The sequence below is a fragment of the Cyprinus carpio genome, chromosome B5 (assembly GCF_018340385.1).
Source record: "Cyprinus carpio isolate SPL01 chromosome B5, ASM1834038v1, whole genome shotgun sequence".
Classification (NCBI taxonomy): Eukaryota; Metazoa; Chordata; class Actinopteri; order Cypriniformes; family Cyprinidae; genus Cyprinus; species Cyprinus carpio.
Window position 1 is genome coordinate 22,155,559 of NC_056601.1, and position 19,479 is coordinate 22,175,037.

Sequence of the window (19,479 nt, forward strand, 5' to 3'; positions counted from 1 at the left end):
TCGGTTTCCCATCTACTGTAAAGTCAAAAATCTAACGTTTGCCCTTAACACATATGAACACATACGTTAATTCTACTTATTTATATATACTTAATTTAATTATACTTACTTTATACATACACTACTGTGCAAAAGTCTTAGGCACATTAGTATTTTCACCCCAAAGAATGGTGTTCGGTCAGTTATTTCTATCTTTTGCTGTAGTGAAAATATCAGTTTACATTTCCAAACATTCATTTTGCCATTAATTTTAATAATAATCTAGTGAGATTTTTGAATGCACAAGCAATCTGACAACAGCCGGTGCTCCACATGGAGATCTGATCTCACCATCATCAAATCTGTCTGTGATCTTGATATATATACATATTTATACTATTATACTCACTGAGAAAAACTTCCACCACTCACCAGCACTCGATCTCCGACCTTAAGGTCCTTCTCTCCCCCTTTCTTCACAGATCCACTGTCAGACATGTTGGATCCTGACTCATTGCCGGTTTTGACGGAGCTATTGAGCATGCCTTCTCTGAGTGGCATGACCACACGCTGACCAGATGCTGCCGCACCACCCTGCAGCTGTGCGTTCTGCTGCTGCTCATCGCTCCCGTCTCCGATGGGTTGTCGCGTGAGCTTGGAAGGCCTGGTGAAGATGCCCTGCAAAGGCTGGCACTCGAAGTAACGCACTCCATTGACAGAGCCGTCATTTTTTCCAACCAGGTCATTCAGCACCACTCCAGCCCACTGTCCTGGGGAAAACTGGGTCTCTCCAAGATAGGCGATGACTCCTGGCTTGACTCCGTTCACCCAGACACGTTCACCAACCACAAAGTCCCCGGCCACCTCATCACCCACCTCAGAGGCTTTGGAGCTGGACTTGTCTGAGGCGTTGCTGCTGGGGGTGGGAGTCGTCTGCTTGTAGGGGCAACCTGTGAATAGAAAAAGATCTGATAGTAGATTATGAAAGGAATATTCCAGGTTCAACACAACTAAGCTCAATTGATATAACTTGTGGCACATTGTCAGTTGCGAGAGAACTGCCTGTGTTTTCTCTCACAGAACTGTGTGTACAATAACAGACTTACAATGGAGGTCTATGGGGCAAGGCATTCTGGAGGGTTCTCTGTCGCTCAAACATTTTGAAGTATTACTATTCATTCTGCCATGCAACAATGTGTTATTTGAGACGTAAATCTAAACTATCTCTTAGTGGTGGAACTACTGTTGTAGGTGGATGAACTTCTAATTACGCAATACCAATGTAATTACTGTGGGTAGAGTTTGCTCCACATAAACGGTATTTTGTATGGTTGCATTATGTCCCTTTTCTTGTATCCTTTTGTGTATAGTTCTGTTTCTCCAATTTATTGGATATATTACTAAAAAGGTGCATACATTTTTACAAAATAAGGCATGAGGCTTGAGATCCAATCACCCAAGTAACTTTCTGTTCACCTTGCTTCCATCTGGAAAGCACTTTCGTAGTCTGATGGCCAAAACTGAGAGACTTAGGAGAAGCTACTTTCCTCAGGCCATCAGGCTCCTTAACTCAGCCACTTAACATCTACAGGATTTTATTAACACACTCACCACACCCGTTACTTGACATTGTCGCTGCACAAAGGACTTTCTGGTTTCGTTGTTGCTATGTAACAACCTGCACTGTTGGACTTCACTTCATATTTTTCTCTGTACATACCTCATCATATTCCTCACTTGTATAGTACATTCCTGTTTCTTTAAATATTTATTATATATTCTCCTTTCTAAGATTATTGTGTAATGCCCAGGCTCTTTATATTATTTTGTACAGTCTTATTATCTTATCTCCATGTTTATTACTTTCTTTGTTTTATACTTGTCTAAATTTCTTTGGAGCAGACCTAACTTACATTTCACTACTGGTTATGTATCATATATATAACTGAGGATGTGACAAATAAAAAAATCTTGAATCTTGAGTGGAAATTATTTCCTGTAGAAACTGACAGTGTGTCATAGATGCAGGATTGTTTAAGAAACTGGAAGTTTTTCTTTGGAATAACATGCAAAAAACAAAGTGCACTACTGTTCAACTGTTTGGGATCACAAAATGTTCTTTGTTTTTGAAGAAGTCTCTTAAAGAAGATTGCATTTATTTGATTAAAAATACAGTAAAATAGCAATATTGTCAAATATTATTGCATCTGAAAAGAACTGTTTTCTAATTTAATGTTTTAATATGCAATTTATTGTTTTGATGACAAAGCTACATTTTCAGCAACCATTACTTCAATTTTCATTTTCACATGATCCTGCAGAAATCATCAAGTTTTGTTTCTTCTTTTTTTCAGTATTTTCTGATGTTATGAACAGTTCAAAAGAACAGCATTTATTTGAAACACAAAATCTTTTGTAACTCTGTAAATTGTCACTTTTAATCAATTTTAACAGTAAATTTTATCAATTTTAACACTGTAAACTGTCACTAATGTATCCTTGCTGATTAAACATGAAATAAATATTTTAAAAGTTTAGTTAAAGAACTTTTGAACAGTAGTGTACCATGGTACAACAATGTATTACTTTCCAGATTTAGACACCTGACAATAACATCACTTTCCATATGTTTTAAATTTCCATCATACAAAGTTTTCTGAAGTATTTACTTCTGTAATGTGAATTTTTCAGAGGGAAAATTATTGACTTGAAACTGGTTATTAATAAATCAATGAGGTAAATCGAAAAACATCCATTTTAAGAATTTGTAATGTTCTCTGTATTTCACAGCATATGTTGTCAACACTTGTTACACAGCTCATTTAATGCGTGGCATCAGAGAACTTTCATAATTTCGCTCATGTCTGGATGTCACGGCAGCCTCCATGCAAGGTTGGGACGCACTCTAATTTCTGAACAAATCTGGGTCAATGGGATTTGCAGTGAAACAGTTTATGAACCTGGGTGCTTTGCACATTTGCCTCTTACCGAATACCGCTTGAAGGATGATGTGTGAGCCACGGCTCATTTAGCATGTAATCAGTCAGTCTTTCATATCTCAGCGTATGTGTGTGGGGGGTTATTGATGCTGGGGGAGGGGATGATGACTGCTCTTGTTTCTCAATTGCTCCAACATGTTCTTGGACTGATAAACATGGTGTTAAAGATCTTTGATATGAAGTATTTCTGGGCTCCTTATCAGTCAAAAAAAAAACATCCTGACATAATTCGCTGTTTATAAATGGTGCGAAACAATGCAGGGCCGGTGTGCCTCTTAAGAGCTGACAGACTGTCTACGTTGAGAATTTTGGATGTTATTCAACTATTATTGAGGTCAGTAGTCTACCACACAGAAGCAGACGTGTACACGTCAGCAGTGATGGATCTCGCAGGTCAAGCAAACATGTTTAAGCTTCCATTTACCATATTTGATGGGCTCTACGTATATGCTTTAATCAATATTTATATGTAAAAAAAAAATGTCTAAATTAAATATGTTCATCATTTAAAGTACTGATATGGATTACTTTAACCATATATTTATGAAACATTTGAAGTTTAAAAGTATTAGTATATTCCAATGGGGTTTAGAAACATAATGTAAAACCCACCGCTGGTAAATTCTGTCTGAAGTGGTTTGTTTATTTTGGACCATCGATGAACAGCTCTGTTGTGCAAAGTACAATACATAGTTATTTAGGCTGTGTTAAAAGAATAGCAGAAGATTTTCAATTAATTATAACTTAAATACAGTGTACTAAGTGGAATGTACTATTTTAATGATACTTGTATGGTGTTTTGGGGCAGTGTTTGAAGCTCCAAAACACACCATTCCCATTCACTGTTTATTGCATGAAACAGAGCAGCCTGGATATTCTAATATCTTTTTTGTGTACCACAGAATAATTAGTAAATGATGACAGAACTGTCTTTTTACTCAACTACTCCTTTGTAAAATTATTGAACTGTATTTTTCCTAATTCGCATTTATTCATTTAGCAGTCACTTTCCTCCAAAGCAGCAAATGAGGATCATCACAAGCAACATATACATATTTCTCAGCGCAGTGCAGTAACACATAAGCAGAAGGAGTGTGTGTGCATGTGCCGGGACTCAAGAGAGAAGTACACGAGCACTACACTACGGTAGAGAAAACTAGGCCCATTCAGGAAGTCCCGGCCCATTGCGGGGCTCGAGCGGAGGCTCTGGTGCATTTCTTGCCCATGTGGCTGGGTTGCTACGGTAACACTAGATCAGTAAGGGGAAAAAAAGAAAAAGGAGTGATGCAGGAAGAAGAGAAGAACACAAGCCTCACTTTACTATTGTGCCTGCACTCCTCCTCCCACCATCTCAATCCAACCATTCAGCAGCACAAGCTAACACAATGACCCCAGCTCAGCCTTTAACCGCCCCCTGCACACATACACACACACACACACACACACACATTTCTGTCAGAAGCTCTCTGTGGACTCACTCCTCCACCATAAACACTCCCTCTTTTCCCCACTGGAAATGGAAGAGTATCTTCTGATAATAGAAACTTGCATTTAACTTTTCCAATAGTTGTTTTTGGTTACTTTATTTTAAGATGGCCTTGTTACAGTATATTAGACAATTATACAAAATATGAGGCAATATTAATTAACAACATGTACTTACTATAGGGTTAGGCTTTAGTCTGGGGTTAGTTGCTTGTAATTATGCATAACTTATTGTTATTGCTATATTATGTACATTAATAACTAACACTGTAAAATAAAGTGTTAACTGTTTTTTTTGTTTGTTTGTTTTTTTATCCCAGTTTTAAATGCAGGTACAAATGTAATTAAGTGTTATTTGAATGTAATTTGTAGATGGATTCCCCTAATAACTGGCTGAAATGCAAAATGACCGATCATTATTCAGTCATTTTACACAATATTTAATGACCATGTGGATGGCAAGAGATTTGTCAACATGAATACTGAGTCCAAGGAAGTTGAGCAAACTGAAGGATGAACTCAATTAGTGATTTTGTCAAGATTTTTCTTCTTGTTGCGCCTCTTTCATCCTTCAGTTGCCTGACCGCTTTAAACAGATTTTTCTTCTTTTCCTCCAGATTCTATTGCATTTGAGGATGAACCGGTATATGGAAATTTGTCTACACAAGATGGAATTTTTGCACATTGCTTCTAGCTCTCATCTGTTAATGGGGGGGGGGGTCTAATGCTATTTCATGCATTCCGAGTTATTTACACTGCTAAAGAATTGGATTCTCCTACTAAACATGGCCAAAATTGGATGCAGTTGTTTTTCCGGGGTCAGCAATGGAGTTTCACAAGTGTTTTTGTATGTTCCCGTCATTTTGATGGCAAATGTTTTATAAACTAGGCCCAGTTCGAAGCTGGATTTGCACATCGTTTGATACTGAAAGATGGAGCATTCCCAGCGATAAAAGATCCCAGTCATGATTCAGAACCGGAGGCGGTAAGTGAAACTTCATCAAATTTCTGTGTTTTGTTGGAAATCGTCGCGCAAGTGCTTGTGACTCTTTAGCTCCGCCCACAGCATGCCTCCAGGAGCTCGGCTGTTTTTGGAGAGAATTGCAAAGCTGTATCTTTCTTTTATAAATATGATAAAACTAAAGACTCTTTGGAAATATGAAGGATGCAATACTACTTTATAGATAATCAAGATTAACATGAGATTGGGAGAAACTGTGTGTTATGTCCCCTTTAAATCAACTTTGTAACATAAGGAGAAAGCTTATGTTATGATAAATGCACAAAACATTCTGCACATTCAATGAGCAACATTAAGTGTTAGCGTCACCACAGTATCAGAAATGTTTTGAGACCTATCAGTGGTCCTGTCAAAGAAAGTGACTGACTCCGCTGATTAAAGATGTTAGGCAACTCAGTGCTTTTCTAACATATCTAAAAATATGCCAAGAAAGCTTACTTCATGCTGCTTACTTCACTTATCAAACAATTCTGGTAGTAGAATCTTGAAAATTCCATCTAGCTTAAAGGGGTCATATGATGTTGCTAAAAAGAACATTATTTTGTGTATTTGGTGTAATAAATGTGTTTATGTAGTTTAAGGTTCAAAAAACATATTATTATCCACATACTGTACATTATTGTTGCTCCTCTATGCCCCACCTTCTGAAACGCATCGATTTTTATAAAGCTCATCGGTCTGAAAAGTGAGGTGTCCTCTGATTGGCCAGCTATCCAGTGCATTGTGATTGGCCGAATACCTCAAGCGTGTGACGGAAATGTTATGCCCCTTAACATACTGTGATGCCATCTCCCGATGTTCTAACAAATAATGCTACCTATCAGATTATACTACCAAAACTGTATTTATCCTACTGTAAGGGTAGGTTTAGGGTTGGGGTAGGTTTAGATGTTAATAAAGGATTTTGCTTCTGAATTATGCTACCATCTGTTTTAATGGGAGGTAACAAAATCTGACAGGGTAGCACAAATTGTCAGAACACCGGCGCAATGAGATAAAACCAATAAAACCCATTACAAACGAGGCATCTGTAGCATCCAGTGGGTAAATAATTCCGGATTATAATGACTTATACTGTCTTTTTACAAGTTGCGTATCGCACCGCGTAAACATAAAACCATGTCTGCATTTGTGATCGGAAAAATTACAAACAACAATCGCTACCCTACACTGCTCAAACTTGCGTTGGAATCATTAGTGGCAAATCCTTTAAATGTGTAAATGTACTTACAGACTGTGAGTCAGAACAGCCAGCATCGTAGTCTACTCTTCCAGGTTCAGGAAACATTCCTCCATAAAATGTGCTGCACACATCTGAATATTTGTGTTGAACTGTTCTGGAACAGTGTTGTAAATACAACTTAACCACTGATTTCTAGTTGTGTCCTCTTTTGGAAGGCCAAACAAAGTAGTTTCGTGGCGGCAGTGGCAGCACCAATAATGTTACGTCTTCTTTCTTTGCGTAAACATTTGGGCGGTGTAATGCAAATCTTCCCACATCGTAACACAGACATGTGGGGGCGTGTTTAAACGAGGGATTAGGAGGGCGTGGACCAGTCTTCACTTTTATAAAGAATATCTCTTTGGGTTTGAGACTTTGCAACTTTAGGGATCTCATCTATGCATGAACAACTTGTAACACTCCAAAAAGAAAGGAAAACTTGAAATCGCATCATATAACCCCTTTAAACATATAAGCATACTCTCGATGATAGTAAGTAGGAAAATATAAGTCTGAATCAGACCGTTTTGTCCAGATTGAGGTGTTATCACTCTGAAACATCTATCTTGAAATCCATTTATCCATCCATCTTTTCATTCATTCTCCAAACCACTTGGTGGTGGGGATGCTTTTTTTACTTTTACAGTTTTCTGGTGAAGTGATGACGATCTGCGACCCTGATTTCCGTTGTGGGCTGCAAGTCAGATTGAAACTCTTGTCATCTCAGTCTTTTATTATCCATCAGACAGTGTGTAAATGGCAACCTGATTAGATGGTGGTCGTTTTGAAGCAGAGATATCATATGCCATTATCAAATAATAAGCCATTTTTAAGGCGTAGTCTACAAAAAAATAAACAGCCTTTATACTTTATTAATAAACAATAATGTGTGCAGCACAATTAAAGTATATAATCTTTTGATTTTTTTATGTTCTTTTATTTATTTCTTGGCTTATTTGGTTGGTTGTTTTTTCCTGACATATAAGCCACCCTTGTATTCATGCACAACATTGAAATATTTTCTTCATGTTAAATAGTTTTTAATAAAACATCGCTAAAAAGTACTAGCTGAAATACTTGCATTCCTAAAGTCACATTTTGCCACAAGCACACACTCTTCTTCTTCAATCTCTCAGAACAGCCAGAGGACTATGATCAATGCTAGTGCGTTTCCCTTGTATCACAGACGGTTAGCCTTAGACCACAGGACACGACACATTAATACTATGGTGTGAAATTATAAAAAGAGCAGGCTACCACATTTTACCCACACAGTCATAAATACCTAACATAATAGTTGATTTTGCTAAACATAAAACACATACTGTTGATAGAGACTGAAGACAAACAAAGCGTTGATATAAAAAGACTTAGAGGGCAATAAATGTGAGTTTTGTGTAAAACTGCTTTTTAAACTACCCTTAAGGAAATTCACATGTTGGACGACTTCATTATGTGAATAGCAGAAGAACTCCTGATTTTCACTGCACTTCCTGTATGTGTGTGTTTTACATACAAAGCATTCCACAGTCTGCTTGAACCATGACACCCTTCTGGGTGACACACAGACTAATGTAAATAACATGGTCTGGTCTCGTTGTGGCTGGATGCGAGGTCGGCCACGTCACCGAGGCAGGGATTAGCTCACTGTGATTTATGTAACCAATGTCTGTGTCACCAGTGTCAGCATCGAAAGATAATTAACCACATTAATCACAATAAACCACAACTCAGATCAAACTGTCAAGGAATAAAGGAATCTGCACCCATTGATATTAACAAATGGTCTACCGTTTTGTAAAAAAGTGAGTTGAAGAGTGATCCAATTATGCTACACTGCCATTCAAACGTTTGAGGTCAGTATTTGTTGGTTTTTGTTTTAGAAAAAGTCTCTTAAGCTCACCAAGGCTGCAATTATTTGATTAAATATACAGTGTCATGTGATCCTTCAGAAATCATTTCTTATTATAATCAATGTTGAAAATATTTGTGCTGCTTAATATGTAGAGACTGTGATACATTTCATGATTCTCTGAAGAACAGAAAGAAAGCGCACTGTAACAATCTAAAAGCCTGTTCACACCAAAAAAGATAACTATAAAGATAACAATATTAGCATCCACATCAGTGAACGATATTGTCTGTTTATTCTAAGCGCATGCTGGTTTGCTGTTTTAAATTCTCCAGCTCATCATAGCAGGATGGATTCTGATTGGGTGTCAATGTTTTTATCGTTCGTCAGCTGAGAAAAAAATAGTTCTGAAAGTGATCCAACGATATCGTTTCTCTGTGACTTTAGCGTTATAGTTGTGCTGTGGACTCTGCTATTCTTTAATATTAAGAACGATTTTTAGAATTATATCTTTATAGTTATCGTTCTTGGTGTGAACGGGGTTTAAGTCTTCTTTTTAAGTCTTGTCATTTTTGAACAATTTAGTGCATTTTTGTTGAATAAAAGTATTAATTTATTAAAAAATAAATCTTACTGTCCTCAAACTTTTGAATGGTTGACAGTAGCAAAAATGCAACAGAGGTTCTCTGGTTCCATCTTTGTGAAAAAATAGCTACATTTCAATCAAACCACTGCAGTTCAACTGACAACAGCTGACTCATCCCTTGCAGGCATTGTGGTGGTGCTTTGATTTATGAACCATTGTAGTGTATGACAAACATAGTCATATACCATGATATCTGCATTGTACAATTACCATGGCATCAATTACCAGGGCATTGTGTCCAAAAAAACAACATTGTAGCATTTTTTTTTAATAACAATCCAGCCAACAGGTAATCTGCAACCATAGAATTCAAGAGAAAATGACACAGATTTCTGCCAAAATGCACACTTGCGCTAAATTTTTTCACTACTTATTATTAAATTAGGCATGTTTATTATATGCATGTACTTTCAGCTGTGTTTTATAATGCTCAAAACCATTTCACACAAAAAATCAGAATATATATGTGTTGTTAACTAAAACTATTAAAACTAAAATTATTTGTTAACAGAAACTGCATAACTTTTGAAATATTGCCATGGCTAATGACTCAAATAAATTATGTTTAAATACTTTGATTTCTAAAACTGAAATAAAAATAAATTTAAGTTAAATAGAAATGTTACCAAAAACTAATAAAAAAAATAAATCACATATAATTACTAAAACAAACTAAAATGTAAATTAAAACTGAAAATATAAAAAATAAAAGTAAATTCAAAAATATTGATGAATTCTAGAATATACATACAAATTATATAAATAATACTAAAATAATGCTGGTGCAGAAAAGTGTCTGCAGATTCTTTCTGGGCCTAGTGACGGCTAATATGATGAGACATATCACTGGCTTATGAGGGTCAGGAGGCGAGCAAGGCACAGAAGAAGCTGACTTACTGTCTTTTTGAGCCGCAGGACTGGTTGATGGGGCAGCAGTTGTTCGTCCCACTGGACTGGAGTGTTTAGGACCCCTGCCAGGGATCTTCAAGCCACTGGACTTTAGCATGTTCATTATGTCCACTGGAGAAACGTCAAGTTTCGCAGCTTATTGAGGGTTTTTGTCGAGGCACTAAATGTGAGGATGGCGGATATCCCTCTCCATTCTACCTGCGGGACTGAAGACAACCATCATGAGCATTTGAAACACAGCTAAATCCCACTGACTGGATTTAATTTGCTATATGAATGGCCTTGAATGGCCCATGCCAGTTCATAACAGGATACCGGCTGAGCCACAGCATCAATAGTGTGATGCTTCAGGGCAAAGAAAGACACAAAACCCACATTTTATCGTTTGGATGAGGCTGAAACAATGTAATAGCCACCGACAGACTGAGAATGCGTTGTTTTGCCAATGCGTGATAAATCAGTAATAAAGCAAGGTCGTTTGCGGTATTCTAGCTTATCTGTGAAATGAAACCCATTATCCACTGGGGTCGGCAGTTTCGATATGCTGTCATCGCAGCTTCCTTTCAAACCCGAAATATGCTCCGTTAAAAGCACACTCCGCGAATTTCACTTTAAAAGACAGATGACTGCAGCATAAAGCGTATAATATATCCTAAAAGAGGCGGAAGTTTAGTCTGCTGGCTCATTTGCGCTGTAGACTCTGCTGCTCTATTGTTTTGGCTCTTCACTGCGGCGTGCTCGCGACGGTCTTCACACGCCCCTGTCAAGCGACATAAAGCCGATCCGCTCTCACACACTGCACCATTACCTTATGAAGTCCAAATCCTGTGAATTATAAAGAAGTCGGCTCCGGCGAACTTCAGTCGGTCTGTGTAGGGATGGCTCAGTCGGCTTCCCGGCATGAGATTTGTCAGCGTCTGCCACTCCCTTTGCTCTCCCTCTCTCTCTCTCTCTCTCCCACACGGATGCGAAAAATATGGATGCTGAGCTAAAGCTGGCACTGGGACAGGATGTGAGGCTCACAGACACCGGCAAATTTTAGGAAAGCTCTTTTACACACAGATGCCTAGAAATGTCCCGAAAGTGTGTCAGTGGTGAGCAAATGGTCGCTGAATAGATGAGGGTCATTAAGCAGGAGGGGTAAAAGCCTACAGGCAGGGGGGGGCGCTTTAGCGATGTCCGATTCGTGAATCGTTCTTTTGAATCGAATCTTTTATATGAATCGGGCGAACAAAACTGCTGTTTCACGAATCGCACTGATTTCGTCCGACTCTTGGACATCATGCCGATTCGAAATGAACCGCATTCATTTACTTGAGTCAAATGATAGCAGCGGTAAAACAATGGAAATATGTTTACGACTTGGTTAGCCTATATGGCTGTTTGATTAAAAAAACACACACACACGAACCAGGACTGTATGGCTTAAGTTAATTTAGTCGCTTGATTTTGAAAGCTGAATTGACTTTAGCAAATTGAACATTGAGGTAAAATTACTGTTACACTCTTTGTAATCAAACTTAACTGATAACATATTAAACATAAAAAATCCGTCCTGGCTTTACTGTAACGAGCGACGGGGCCATGAAAAAAATCTGTACTGAATCGCTTAACCGGTTACATAGGGAACATAGGCTAATGTTCAAAAGAACCGATTCGCACGAAACGAGTCGGCCTTCCTATTACTACAGTTTTGGATACTCTGTTATTCCTACGTTAAAGACTGGAAAAGATTTTATCGGTAAAAACAGGCAAGCTTGTTTTAGCCATATCATTTTTAACCAGTTACTATCTACCACTGAATAATGACTTCTTCACACAAACATGAAAGAAGCATGGGCATCCCGGCCGGAAACTCAACAAACAAGTCCAGATGTTGTGGAATTTTCCGGCCATGGATTAAATTATTGAATAAAGACCGCTTGTCCACAACACAGACACGTCATCTGAAGAATCTTAAAATGAAATCAAAATGAAATAATAATAATAATAATAATAATAATAATAATAATAATAATAATAATAATAATATAAAACGTACAAAAAATACAGGTGCAAAATACTAAAAGGTGTAACCGAGAAGGAAAGATCTTTTACTTAATTTTCATGCCTTTTTTTATTGATTTGTCGATGCATACAATTCCACAAACATGATCATGAGGAAATCAAAACATGCTTAAAATACCTTTAAAATAGGTAAGAAATGTGTCAGAAAAGTAGAACCTAGTTGAATGTATGAAGATTCTGCCATATTACTGAACCAACACTTTCAATTGGAGTGAAAATCTTCAGCTGGTCAGTTCATAGGCTAAATTCCTCATAACCAAAAAATGCATCAAATGACTCCTTGCATGCCATCTTCCCATTTCAAAATAAACAATTATTATTCTTATCCTCATACACAACAAAATGCAGAGCTAAGCTGTAATACAAAAAAATAAAATAAAAATAAAAACTAGTTCTCCAACTAGTGCCTCTTCTTTAGCATGTGAAATAATAGTGCCTGTCTTTAACAGTACAGAAGGTGGTGTAACACAATTATGTGTTTCCCTCAAAAGAAAACACAGAGAGAGGAAAACAGACTGGGAGAGGTGGAGAGAAAGCGAAAATAACAGAGAGGGCTGGTCATGTTTCAGATGACTACTGAAGAGAAAACAGGAAGCACATTCTTTCTTGTAAACATAAGGCACCACTTTGACTCTTTAATAACAGGAGCTGTAAATGTAAAATACTTAAAACAGATAATAACACACTCAAAACAATAACAAGAAGCCTACACTCTCATAAAAGTTACAACGCTGTCACTGGGGCAATACCCTATAGTACAACAGCTAAAATGTAAATCTCTGCACCCTTTTTATGACTAAACGGTTCATACTTTAAATATGCATATTAGTACTTTAATAGTAGTATTAGAACATGAAGTGTACATTACTTTTTGAAAGGGTACAGCGCCAATGACAGTTTTGTACCTTATTTCTGAGAATATAGGAATGAATAATGAATGAAAAAATAAAGATGCATAACTGAATTTAAAAAAAATACAAGAAAGAAAGAAAAAAAAGTGGTCCAAATGTCTTAATGAATAATATACTCAATTCATAATCTATATTGCCCACATACTGTTATCTGACTTGGTCATATTCAGTGAATTTAATAAATAATTGTTGATATGCCATAAAAAGACTCCAAAACTCAGAGTATCCAAAGCTATAAACGCAAAACTTTCTTCCACAGAAAACAAATGAAATATTTTTGCAGAACGGCTTACAACACAGTACTAGTCATTGTCTAAGTGTAGCATGGAGATTCTGGAAAATATATAGTTTTGTATGGAAGAAAGCAAATCATGCAGGTTTAAACAATTGGGGGGTGAGTAAACGATGACAGAACTGTTTTTGTCCCCTCAAGACAAATTAAATATTGTGAACGTATGCAAGTTCAGCTACATAGTCGAGGGTTAAAACAAACTTTTCAAACCTAAAACAAAAGTCTGAAATAATCCTCTTATAATTTTGCAGTTACATTAATGCAGGCTTTTCTTAAGAGATTTGTGTAGTGCACATAATATTTACTAAAAGGTAGCAAATTACAGCCATAATTAAATACAACTGCAGAAGAATTTAAAACACCATCCAGAGACGTTCTAGATATTTTTTGGAATTAGTTTTAAAGAGTTGTGTGTGTGTTTATAAGCACTTCTGTACAGTAAATGAGGCCTGAATGCAGATTATCAATAAGGAACATTGTAATGCCACCTAGTGGAGAAATACTAAACATCACCACCTTTCAGGCAAAAAAAGTAATGTTCCACATTTAAAAATGACAGCAATACACTGTTTTTGTGAAATGCACAATGCATACTTGTTTACGGTTCATATCATAAAAAGACATAACAACAAAACATGACACATACAGACAAGGCATTGAGACTTAGCTTTACATGGTATTCAAATCCAAGAATAAATTCTCCTCTTGCCATCAACCTACAGAATTAAAAAATAAATGAAAAACAAACATCTTTAAAATCTATATAAACATTATAATAAAACTGATTTAATGAAAAATGAAGAGCTATAACATGCATATCCACGGTGCTTTGTAAAGTCAAAAGCACATTAAAGAATGAAAAATGCTGATTAGTTGAAGTTAATGTTGAAAAAGTTAAAACAGTTTTGTTTGAATGCATGTGAAAGCTGCAGAAATGCCAACAAGACAGGTTTTGAGTTAGCAACCCACTTGAATCATTGCAGTACCGTAATACTGTCCTTAATACCAAATATTTCACAAATACACCACAAGTATCCTTTAATAAAGGGATCGTGATAGCATCCCTCTAAATATCCATCTATCCATCAAGAATCGGTTCAAAAGTTCAAGAATACAAGAACAAATCCAACTTACTGCACAGTATTATTTTTCTCATCTATGTGTCAAATAATAGCAGGTTTGAAGCCTGCGTATGAGCTCAGTGACTGTGAATTACAGTATGTAATGCAACCAGTTAAAAAGTCCTTTTGTTTACGTTTGTAACTCCAAGAAAACATTTTTATTCTTTGATCTTTCCTCCTCCTCCACCGCGGCATGTGCATCATGTAGGTCTTGGAGAATACTGAAGAGCTTTGATAGTCCATCTACTTTCTTCTTGTCTGTAAAATCAAAACAGTCCTTTATAAGCTGCCATATCCCAGAAAATAAAGGGTACGTGTGAGTGGTGTTTGAACACGGACACTAATCATTAAATAAAAATGAAGACAGCATGCAGTGTTATTTTAGCATTATTTATAAATTATTAAAATATTTATTGATATTTAAAATGAGCTTTTATTTTTATATTTTCAGGTTTCTTTTTTTTTTCTCAATTTTGGTACTTTTGTTATGAGCTTTTGTCTTTCTATTAGCTTGAATTTTATTTATTTTGGTTTTAGTCATTTTAATACTTGACATATCATGACTTTTTCCATGTTTAAGTGCTATAGTCAGGTCTCCGGGGCATCTACCAACCCAGGAAACGTGAAAAAGATTAACCTAGTAATTTATTAGAACGGAGTGTCTATTTACTCATATCACATCAGAAAGGCATTTATTTTCAATAAAAATGAAGGAAATAATCAACAAGTTGAAAATATAGCATCGGGTAATGTTATGGTAGGTGCAGGGACTGGGGAGGACTTTATGGTCCCAATAAGGTGGCATCCATGTAATAATTTGAATTAAAATGATAATTTACACTCAATATGTTATTACGGCATACTGTTTTATAATGTACTACATTACTGAGGTGCAGATAATTGCCACTATTTGCATTAAGTAGTACACAGTAGATAGCAGAAAATCCTGCTATTTTAACATAGTGTCGCCTAAATAGAATCTATAGCTGTGTGCACTTAGTTTAGAACTCACATGCCATGTGACAGCAACTTTCTGTGCACATGCTTCGGATGTGCGGATTCTGTGCACATACTTCCACTCAAAATAGGCATTTACTCAATGATTATAATTAATGATCTGTGGGGTATTTTGAGCTTTTGAGCTGAAACCTCACAGACACATTCTGGGTACTCCTGAGACTTATATTAGTTACATCTTGTAAAAAGGGGCATAATAGACTAATAGGCCTCCTTTAAACTTATTTTAATTGGATAAGGCAATGTTTTCTATCCAATAATTTTTTATTTCAGCTTTATTTCAAATACCTAAAGGCCTCTGGTTTCACAGACTGTGCTTAGACTAAATCAGGATTAGGTCATAGTTCAATTGGGACATTTAAGTAGTTTTTTTATAAGCATGCCTTAGAAAAAAACATTACTGGTGTGCATCTTGAGACAAAACAAAGGCACTAATATATTTTAAGATCAGCCGGTGCAAGTTTCTTTCAGTTGGAACAGCTCAGAATTACATTTTAGTCTGGGACTACTCTTAAACCTTGTCTGTGAAACCGAGGGAAAATGTTTTTGATAGGTTTAGTTAACGATAACAGTACAGAAAGAAAGCAGGCTTGAAAACTTACCTCTTACTGAATCTGCTTCCTTAACTCCTTGCTGCTCTCTCAACATATAATACTTATCTCTGCAAAGAAGTACAAGACATCAATTTAATTGACATGGGTTTTAGACAAGAATAGAATAAATAGTATTATAGACAAGATTTCAGACACGAATAGAAGGAATAGAACTGTAATTGAATTATTTTTGTATAGAATTATGTGTTTGATGTCAATCTTTTCAGCTGACATAAATGTATACAGGCCCAGTATGTTAATGCTACATTACCGCATGGCCTGCTGGACACTACGCAGATGTTGGTAGATGAGCTGAGCCTCCAGATCTGGGTCCAGTGGGTCATACCACTCCTGCAGGGTCACTCCATGCCTGGTTTTATCACAGCCTGAGTCTATGAACAAAGATCATATCGGTGCGGTTTAGTCAGGGTTTTTGTTTTAATGAAATATACTTTTATTCAACAAGGACACAATAAACTGATGAAAAGTAATGGTAAAGACCTTGGAACACAAAAGCAGTCATAAGTTTCAATTTGTCAAAATTGAGATTTATACATCATCTGAAAGCTGAATAAATAGGCTTTCCACTGATGTCTGGTTTGTTAGGACTAATGGGAAATATTTGGCTGAGATGCAACTTTTTGAAAATCTGGAATCTGAGGGTGCAAAAAAATTAAATACTGAGAAAATAGCCTTTAAAGTTGTCCAAATGAAGTTCTTAGCAATACATATTACTAGTCAAAAATTAAGTTTTAATATAATTACGGTAGGAAATTTACAAAATATCTTTACTTAATATCCTAATGATTTTTGGCATAAAAGAAAAATCAATCATTTTGACCGATACAATGTACTGTTGGCTATTGCTACAAATATACCCATGATACTTATGATTGGTTTTGTGGTCCAGGGACACTTTTATAATTTTATATATATTTATATATATATATATATATATATATATATATATATATATATATATATATATATATATATATATATATAATATATATATATATATATATATATATATATATTTTTTTTTTTTTTGTAATATAATTTTCCATTACAAATAAATATTATTCTTTTAAACTTTTTTTAATCACCAGAGAATCATAAAATAAAACCTATGACAATTTCCACAAAAATATTAAGCAGCACAATTTTTTTCAACATTGGTAATAATAAGAAATGTTTCTTGAGCATCAACTCAGCATGTAAGAATGATTTCTGAAGGATCATGTGACACTGAAGACACTGAGAGGTGCTAAAAATTCAGCTTCACCATCACAGGAATACTTTACATATTACAAATTCAAAATATATTAAAATGTAAAAAAAAAATGTAATCACTAATGCTTCACAATATCACCTTTTTTACTTTATGTATCATCCAATAAAAGATTTTTTGGTGAGCAAAACAATCTTACCAAACCCCAAAAACGTTTGGTTATCAATATTTGCAGTACCTGATTTCTCCTTCTGATGGCAGCAGCTCCATCTGTCTGCTTTATAGATGCCAGGATGATAGCAGCTCATAGTGTTTGTGTTGTGACTGCAGGCTTTCCTCAGAGCTGACAGCCAGTGATTCAACTCATTTACACTCTACAGCCACACAGAGAGACAAAGAGTATGAAACAATGAGACATCAAATAACCCTTTTGAGATTTTTCAGGGCTCATTCTTATAAGCTCACCAACAACAAACAAATATCTGAGTCAGTGTCAATGAATAGCCACATCCGCCATTTATTTGTGAATTTAGTGCAACACTAACTTTGCAGTCGAGGTACAGGGTCTCCTGCAGGCCAGAATCTTCACTTGAGATGATCTGCATGACGTTGGCACTGCCGAAGCACTTCTCCTCCACCTTCTCTACCGCCCGGATCTTTGGCAGCGAAATAGACGAGCTCTTCTGCAGATTCAGAGACCGGAGTCTGCTTAATTTATCTTAGATACTGTATACTGTATGTGGGAGTTTCTATAGACACTTTTGGCCACTTAAAAAAAAAAATCAAGTATGCTCCTCAACTGTAACCACGCACACTAACATTTGAAAAACTGTTGGTTGTGATGTAAATAATGCAGAATATTTGAGGGACATTATTAATTTGTATTAAATTCATATGAAATATTTTGAAATAATATTGGAATGAATATTATTGTTAACAAACTATTGAAGACATTTTAGGATATTGAAATAAAGCTGAAGTAAACTAAATTTCCATTCAGTTTTTCATCTACTATTTATGTTTTATTAAATATAGATTTATATTTGATTAATATTTAGAAATATTGCCTTTGGACCTCACTGAAATAAGCAAATAAATAAACCGGAAATAAATCTAAACTAAAACTAAAACTGAAACAAAAATTTATGAAATATAAATAGTAATATTTACGAAATAATAATAAAAAAAATGACAAAAGCACATAACACAATTACTAAAAAGGAAACTAAAACGAAACTAACATTTGAAAAATCTAATAAATGCTCATTCAAAATATTAATAAAACTATAACAGCATAAATACAGTAAAATATTAGTAGTGTAGAATGTAATAGTTTAAAAAATTGTAATAATAAAATAATATTTAATTGTTATAATAGATTTATTTTACGATCAGACTTATACATAAGTTATTTGTAAGTAATGAAAAAAAAAACATTATGAGCAAGGAGTAATGTTGATCTCATAATAATAATGAATTTTTTGCTACTCACTTTAGAGTGTTGCGTCCGCGAGTATGACAGAGTGTCTTTACTGAGTGTGACATAGTACTTCTTAAAGGGTGATGTCATGGGCATGCACTTGTCCTTGGTCCTGTGAAGGAAGAGGAAGCCTTCTTTCTCCATAGTGCCACACTGGAGACTCATTCGTGTCTGAAGCTCAAGATCTGTTTTAAAAATAAAGCAAACAAGAGAGAGAGCAAGAGAAGTGAATCAAATTAGGGTCTTGACTATCAGCTCCATCTCTTAAGGGTCTGTTCATTTTTGGATGAACTACACAATTAAACCTGCAACTCCAACAAGAAAATAAAATGGAGCTTGACTATCTAAATTGATCCGATATGACAGGTATGAATGAGTCTCCACTCAGTTTTTCATCTAATGACAAATTTAGCGCAGCTCACCCTCTGACTCATGGCAGCTGACCAGTTTAGTGATGAAGTCTTTGAGTTGGGTGATGCCTTGCTGTATGGCTGGCTGCAAGCAGACCATCCATGGCTCTTTAGAGCAGCATGCAAGAGTGTCCATATTCCCAATTGTCTGCACGGCCTGAGGAAACACACGAGGCAGTCACAATGACGTAAGATGGAATATGTTAACTGTAATGAGCTCTATGAATATTCTGAGGTCATAATC

General features: G+C 35.8%; 2 protein-coding genes across 8 annotated transcripts in view; both read right to left on the minus strand.

The window, feature by feature from the left end:
* Nucleotides 1-11,276, minus strand: part of LOC109090625 (CAP-Gly domain-containing linker protein 2-like) — a 34,973-nt gene extending 23,697 nt beyond the window's left edge. For 2 of the 6 annotated variants that reach the window (XM_019104448.2, XM_042724925.1), the window contains exons 1-3: nt 10,922-11,272; nt 10,102-10,319; nt 412-929 (exon numbers count right to left, since the gene is read on the minus strand). In XM_019104448.2, coding sequence (XP_018959993.1) covers nt 412-929; nt 10,102-10,216 — 633 coding nt within the window. In that variant the 5' untranslated portion in view covers nt 10,217-10,319; nt 10,922-11,272. Of the gene's footprint in view, nt 1-411; nt 948-10,101; nt 10,320-10,921 lie in introns of all 6 variants that reach the window. The other 4 variants (XM_042724924.1, XM_019104447.2, XM_019104449.2 and 1 more) reach the window with 4 other exon arrangements.
* Nucleotides 11,277-13,958: 2,682 nt separating this feature from the next.
* The window catches only part of LOC109087834 (ras GTPase-activating protein 4-like), a 35,231-nt gene continuing 29,710 nt past the window's right edge, over nt 13,959-19,479 (minus strand). For both annotated transcript variants that reach the window (XM_042724926.1, XM_042724927.1), the window contains 7 exons: nt 19,248-19,392; nt 18,838-19,010; nt 17,891-18,028; nt 17,584-17,719; nt 16,386-16,506; nt 16,124-16,182; nt 13,959-14,762 (listed from right to left, as the gene is read on the minus strand). In XM_042724926.1, coding sequence (XP_042580860.1) covers nt 14,635-14,762; nt 16,124-16,182; nt 16,386-16,506; nt 17,584-17,719; nt 17,891-18,028; nt 18,838-19,010; nt 19,248-19,392 — 900 coding nt within the window. In that variant the 3' untranslated portion in view covers nt 13,959-14,634. The remainder of the gene's footprint in view (nt 14,763-16,123; nt 16,183-16,385; nt 16,507-17,583; nt 17,720-17,890; nt 18,029-18,837; nt 19,011-19,247; nt 19,393-19,479) is intronic.